This window comes from Apteryx rowi, unplaced genomic scaffold (assembly GCF_003343035.1).
Source record: "Apteryx rowi isolate R43461 unplaced genomic scaffold, aptRow1 scaffold_220, whole genome shotgun sequence".
NCBI classification, from domain to species: Eukaryota; Metazoa; Chordata; class Aves; order Apterygiformes; family Apterygidae; genus Apteryx; species Apteryx rowi.
Window position 1 is genome coordinate 1,427,522 of NW_020448531.1, and position 6,455 is coordinate 1,433,976.

At 70.3% G+C, this 6,455-nt stretch overlaps 1 protein-coding gene across 1 annotated transcript; it reads right to left on the bottom strand.

The window, feature by feature from the left end:
• Positions 1–1,685: 1,685 nt before the first annotated feature.
• CFD (complement factor D) lies at positions 1,686–3,763 on the bottom strand. The gene is made up of 5 exons (XM_026064825.1): positions 3,684–3,763; positions 3,263–3,416; positions 2,985–3,129; positions 2,408–2,665; positions 1,686–2,140 (listed from the first exon to the last, which is right to left on the bottom strand). The coding sequence occupies exons 1-5, from the start codon at positions 3,748–3,750 to the stop codon at positions 1,967–1,969; spliced, it is 798 nt and encodes a 265-aa protein (XP_025920610.1). The 5' UTR covers positions 3,751–3,763; the 3' UTR covers positions 1,686–1,966.
• Positions 3,764–6,455: the final 2,692 nt, after the last annotated feature.

Below are 6,455 nucleotides of genomic sequence, written 5' to 3' on the forward strand. Positions count from 1 at the left end.
CCAGAGTGGGGATGCTGGTTCCTCCTGCTTCACCGATCTGCCTGCTGCATGCAGGACGTTGGAGATTGCTCCCCTGAGAAACTGGGCTCTGCGCTAGTGCTGGGGATACGTGTGTGCCTTTGGGCAAGAACCAAGGTCGTGCCCGGATCTGATCAGAAAAGCTGCTCCTGGAGCTGGAGCTTGTTTCTGGCAGGCAGGGCTGTAAAAGGAGCACTGAGGGCTCCACCTTGCGTCAGCCAGCCGCCGCGTGCGGGCAGGTTGGTGTCTAGCGAGGGACAAAGCTTGCAGCCGCCGCGCCGCTTGCACGCAGGAGGGCGAAGGGCCTGCCCTGAGCAGCGTTGCTCCCTGGCCCCAATGCTGCAGGCCTGCTCACGGCTGGGCTGTCCGGCTGCAGGGGGAGGCGGATGCCGGAGCAGCCTCTTGCTCTGAGGCTACTGAGGACCGCTGGGATCGGGCACCAGGCAAAGGCCCCTGTGCAAAGACCCTCTCTGGCTGCAGGAGGGGTTTCCCGCATCCGGCGAGTGAGGCGGGACGGCCGATGAGGACCGGGCACCATGTTCCTGGAAGGAGGCAGCTCCCCGAGGCTCCGGCCTGGGGAGCAGACGCGTGGGACGTCCCTCCCTCCCCAGGGCCCGTGCAGGGACTTTCTCCGGGTGCTCGGCAGCCCGTTGGAGCTGCTGCTCAGGGCTGTTGGGGGCAAGAGCAAAAGGGTTGGCGGTGAAGTGGCAACGAGCACCGGCTGGGGAGAGCGGGCAGAGCCTGCCCTGCGTGCATGAGCCACAAAAGCGCCTTGGCGAGGAGCCGCGACCGGTGGCAGCTGCGGGCAGCTGCAAAGAAAGCCTCCATCCGGGCGGCTGGCTGAAGCGGCGGCCGTGGATAGTTGTGCTTATTTGCTTCAGTACAAACTCGATTGATGCTTCTCGGGGCTTATCAGCAACTGGCAGATTCCGTTTTAACGAACCGGGGGGAGGTCTCAGCTCTGGGCCCGATGGCCCCGTGGCCGCGCTGCGGGATGTCCTCTGCGCTCCTGCAGCCGCAGGCACCCACTGGCGCCGGCGGGGAGGGCGAAGGGGGTGCGGGACAGGCCCAAGCGGGGGGCACGGGGGCTGGACAGGGTCCGTGCACCCTCTCGAGGGGGGGCTGCTCTGCAGGAGCCGGCGGGATCAAACCCCTTCCTCCCCCTGCTCCTGGGGGCCCTGGGTTGGGGGGATGCGCTCACCCAGACATTTTTGCAGGGGCTGGGGGTGCGGGCAGACCCTGGCGATGCCCAGAGGTGGCCGCAAAGGATGCGTGCAGGGATGGGGCAACGCAAGTGGGGCACTGGGCTCCAGCCCCCGTGTGGTGTCCCAGGCTCGGTGGCAGGCGAGCGCTCGCAGGGGTGGGTTTGCCGTGGGTCGGGGCTGCTGCAAGGGGGGGAGCGCGGGGGGCTGAGCGTGGCGCGGGAAGGGGTCTCCGCTCCTGCCAGGGCTGAGAGCTGCAGCCAGCCACGTGCTCGAGCCTTGGCCGGTGCCGAGGACTCGCGTGAGCCCCCAGCGCAGGGGACGGCCGGGGGGCTGGACTGGACCTGCTCCGCCGGCAGGAGGGAAATGCAGCCGGTGCTGCGGGAGGAAGGTGCGATCCTGCCGTGCCACCCCGCGCCCTGCTCGGCCCCATCCCCTTCCCCGCAGCAGCTCTGCCTGCAGGAATCGTCGTCACTTTATTGCAGAGGCGCAGTCGGCGGTAGGGGCACATGCAGCAAAGCCTGCGGCTCGCGCCCACGCAGGTCCTGACCCACCACCCTCCCCGGGCCCCGCTCCCTCCCGGCGCTTCCCCGGCCCCCTGGCTCGTTGCCCGTCTCCGGGGCCGGCAGCTGCAGGGCTGCCGGGGGAGCGGAGCGGGTCGGGGCGCAGCGGCGCGGCTGGCCCTGCCGGCAGTGGCGAGCCGCGGTGCGGGGCCGGGTGCCGTCCCCGGGCCCGGCGGGGGCAGCTCAGCGGGCGGCTCCCTCCCCGGACACGGAGGCCATGACGCCGTCGATCCAGGCGGCGTACGGGGCGATGCGGGTGTAGATGCCGGGTTTCTTGTAGTTGCCGCAGACCCGGGAGCCGGCCGTGACCACCGCCTCGGCCACCCCGTTGCAGACCAGGGGGCTGCCGGAGTCTCCCTGCGGGAGCGAGGGCAGCCGGGTCAGCCTGCTCCCTTCTCCCGAATTCACGTGAGCTGCTTCCCCGGAGCAGCCTCAGCTCCCAGCCCGCGGCCGGGGCAGGGCAAGGAGCTTCCTGGGGCCACAGCCCCCAAATCCGCCTCCTTGCCTCTCCCAGCCCACAACCGCCCTCCCCGCCAGCCGCTCCTCCTTCCCGCTCGCTTCCCCCAGGGAGCCGGTGCCGAAGGGGCCGGGAGCGGGAGCAGGAGCGGGGCGCGCGGCGGGTACCTTGCAGGTGTCCTTCTTGCGGGAGTCGGTGCACATCATGTTCTCGGTGATGGTGTGGTCGTGGCGGGTGCGGTGGTTGCAGGCGTCGCGGCTGATCACCGGCCGCTCCACCTGCTGCAGCTTGTCCGGCCGGCGCCCGCTGTGGCTGACGGTGCCCCAGCCGGCCGCCTCGCACACCGTGTCGGCCGGCACGTCCCGGTCCTCCCGCTGGAACCGCAGCACCTGGACGTGCGCGTTCAGCTCCGCTTTCTCCTCCAGCTGCCCGGGAAGCAAACGGGGTCACCGGGACGCCGGGAAGGGGTCAGCGCCCAGCCCTGGCACCGGGTTTGCTCCAGGCTTGTCCCTGCTCAAGGCTTCGCTTTTCCCCCGCAGCCCCTGGGACATTTCCAGGAGCCCTTTAACACGCGGCGGAGCAAAGCTGCAGCCGCAAGGACCGCGGGGAAGAGGGAAACGCCCGGAGTCGGCCCAAAGCTCCGGGAAGCGGGGATGGGGCGGGAGGGCACCGAGGGCAGGCGCTCCCGCGGGTGGAGGGATGGTTCGCAGGCAGCCGTGGGGCCGTGCGGGCGCTGGAGCCCACCTGGAGCAGGAGGAGGTCGTCCTTGTTGTTGTGGACGTTGCTGCCGGGGTGGGGGATCTGGGCGCGCACCCGGTACAGGCGCTTGTGGGGCTCCGGCTCCGTGAGCGAGTGGGCGCCCAGCAGCACCTGGAAGAGCTTGCCGTCCCTGCAAGAGAGGCGGCGGCGTGGGGCTCGGCGGGAGCCGGAGCACGGCCCCGGTGCACCGGCCCCGGGTTTGGGCTGGGGTCGGGGGTCCCGTCCTGTCCCATCCTGTCCCGTCCCGCCCCGCCGGCACTCACATCTCCTCGGTGCAGTGTGCGGCGCTCAGCACCCACTGCTCGGCGATGAGGAAGCCGCCGCAGACGTGCTCCCCGTCCAGCTGCAGCGAGGCCATGTGGGGCCGCAGGTGGGGCTCGGCCTCGCGGCCCCCCAGGATCCGGCCCCGGGGCTGAGCTGCGGCGGGCGGGAGAGGCAGCCTTAGCGCCAGCCGCCCGCGGGGCCGCGCCGCCCCGATCCCGCTCCGGGCTGCCTCTGCACCCCGCGGCCGCGAGCGCAGGCAGGAGCCGCTGCAGGGGCTGCACGTTGAGGCCCCCCCAGACCAGGGCTGCAGGCACAACCCCCCCCCAGGAGCCCGTCACCCCCTGGGGCGCTGCGGTCCCCACTCAGCTGCGTCCCCCTGTTCTGGGCCGCATCCTGCCCGGCGGCGCTGGGCGCACTCACCGCTCACCGTGGCGCCCAGCAGCAGCAGCAGTGCGAGGACGGGAGTGGGAGCGGGGCCCAGCACCATGGCTGCAGTGGGGAGCCTGGCGGCACTGCCTCCGTCCAGAAGCGGGGCGTCACGGGTGGACGCTCCTCGCCCGGGGCCGGACCCGGCATTGCTTTTATGTCCCGCTCCGGGGGGGCAGGAAGGGAAAGTTTGGGGGGAGGAAGGGGGATTTCCGCAGCGTGGGCTGAGCGGGAAGGAGGATATCAAGTGTTTTTAAATGCTCAGCTTATAAAACAGGTCAAGAGTTCCCTGCACAAACAAATCTGGGAGGAAACAGCCTTTCCCAGCGCTCGGCTCTGGCACCGGCAGCAGGGGATTTTTTGCACTGCTGTTTTTAGATGCGAAACCGAATCAGGCTCTTTGCACGTGAACGCTGTCGGCGCCAGCCCTGGCGCCCGGGAAAGGCCTTTCCGGAGGGCAGCACGGGCCGCCGGGGACACGGAGCTGCCTGCGCTGGCCCTTGCTCGGGGGCCACCCGGCCAGCGTCCCCCAGGGCCGCGGCTGCGACCCTGCCTGCGCCTGAGCAGTGCCGGGGCCCTCGCCGCGCGGGACACCGGGCACCGCGGGGGCCGGCATGTCCCCTCTGCCCTTCTCCCTGGTGCCACTAAGCGGAGCCACCGCCTCGGCTCCCGGCGCGTCCCCAAGCTCCGGAGGAGCCGCTGGAGGCCGTTGCCCCGAAATCCCCGCCGCCTGCAGGGACAAGGCCCCCCCGGCCTTCCCCAAACCGTAGCAAACCCGCAAGGGTTGCAAAACCCACGAGGCTAACGGGGACGGAGGAGGAAGGTTTGCAGCTCGGGGCAGGGCAGCCTTTTCCGGAGCGGCTTCCCGGTTGCGCTAGCGCAGCCACGGCTGGGGGAATGGGGGGGCCGCGGCCACCCCGCGCTGCAGCCGGGTTTCACCCCTGTGCAAAGCAGCGCTGCAGCTCTGCGCTGGCCTCGGCCGTCCCTGCCGAGAGCCGCCAACTCCGGTAGCTCCCGGCCGGGGCAGAAATCCCGGAGCAATGCTCGGAAAGCGTCAGTCAGCACCAGGGGTTCCCAGCACACCCGCTTCCCGCTGCCCGTTTCCCAGGCTTGGCCTCGCTGGTGCAGAGCACGTGCTCCCCTCGGGGCCGGCGGCTCAGGGCCACCAGCGATTTCCACGGGGAGCTCAGAGCGAGGCGGGCGGCTCGGCTGCAGCTCGGCTGCCTTTTTCTCATACATGACAATTATTGAAGCTCAGAATCGCCGTGTTTTGTTTCATATTTCTGTGCAAATATCCCGGGCTGCAGATGGGCCAAGCTAAACAATTAATTGCGCAACAGCCCGCCAGCTGCAGGGATTGCCCGGAGGCAGCGACACGGGTGCCGGCGCCGGCCGGGACGGCAGGGATGCGCCCGGTGCCGGTCTCTGCGGGCAGGAGAGCGTTAAGGTGCGGAGGTGGCTGGCGCCTGGCTAAAACAGCGGATTTCTGCGCTTTGGGGCCGCAGAGCCGCATGGAGAGCTCCTTAATCTCGGATTTCAGCAATTCGGGATTTAAACCTTAAATACGCAGGGAGATTTCTGCCCATTTAGGGACAGAGGTGGAACGAGGGCGATGTGCCGTGCCGCGGCTCGGAGCAGAGCGCAGCCCTGGCCGGCCGGCCGGGAGCGGCCTCGCGGCGGCGGACGGAGGCGCCCGGAGCTGCCCCGGGGCTCGGCCGTGTTGGGGGCTGTTTTGGGGTCCAGCCTGGGCTCCCGGGGGCTGCTCCGGCCGGGAGCGCAGGAGGGAGGGCAGGGAGCCGGCGCGCTGCAGCCGCTGGGCAGGAGGCCCCGGAAACCGGTGAGGCAACAAAGGCAAAGGTTCCGGTTCCGCCCGGGTCGGGCGGCTTCGAGGCTTCGGCTGCAGTTTGGGCCAGGGCTCCGTCCTCGCCCCGCTCGGCGCGTGCCGGGCGTGCGGGGTGGCTGCGGGGGGCCACGGCCCCATGTGTCCGCCTGCGCCGCAGCCGTGCCGGCGGGGGACACCGGCGGGAACGCCCTGTTGCTAGGAAACTGCCGGCGGATTTTGCCATGCGAGTCACGCGCCGGATTCCCGCGCCTCCCCGAGGGACATGGCGGCAGTGGTGCCCGTGCCAGGCCGCACCTGGGCTGCGAACCGGAGCGGGACCCTGCCGGGGGGCCGGCTGCTGCCAGCGTCGGCCCTGCAACAGGCCCCCCCCACCAGGGCCACCCTCTCCCTGGGGTCTCTGGGGTGCAAGGAGTTTGCCAGGCCTCAGAGCAGGCGGTGCCTGGGCGGTGGTGGTGGGAGCCCCGCGGTGCCAGTGAGCGCGGCCAGGGATGAAGCTGCGCTGCGGCTCGCGGGGACCCCGGTGCGGAGGGGCCACAGCAGGGCATGTGGATGGATGCAGCAAACGGGGAGGGAGCGGGCTGATCCCAGCAGGTCCGGGGAGGAAGGAGCCCATGGCCCTTGGGCTGGAGACGGGAATGGGGGCTTGGTGCAGGGCCCTGCTCGACCGCAGGGCTGGTGCAGAGCTCTGGGTGCAGCGCTGCCCTTTGCGGGTTCAGAGCTGCCTTTTGGGTGCAGAGCTGCCCTGGCAAGAGCCGAGTTGCCCCTCGTGGGAGCAGCGCTGCCCTTTGCGGGTTCAGAGCTGCCTTTTGGGTGCAGAGCTGCCCTGGCAAGAGCCGAGTTGACCCTCGTGGGAGCAGCGCTGCCCTTTGCGGGTTCAGAGCTGCCTTTTGGGTGCAGAGCTGCCTTTTGGGTGCAGAGCTGCC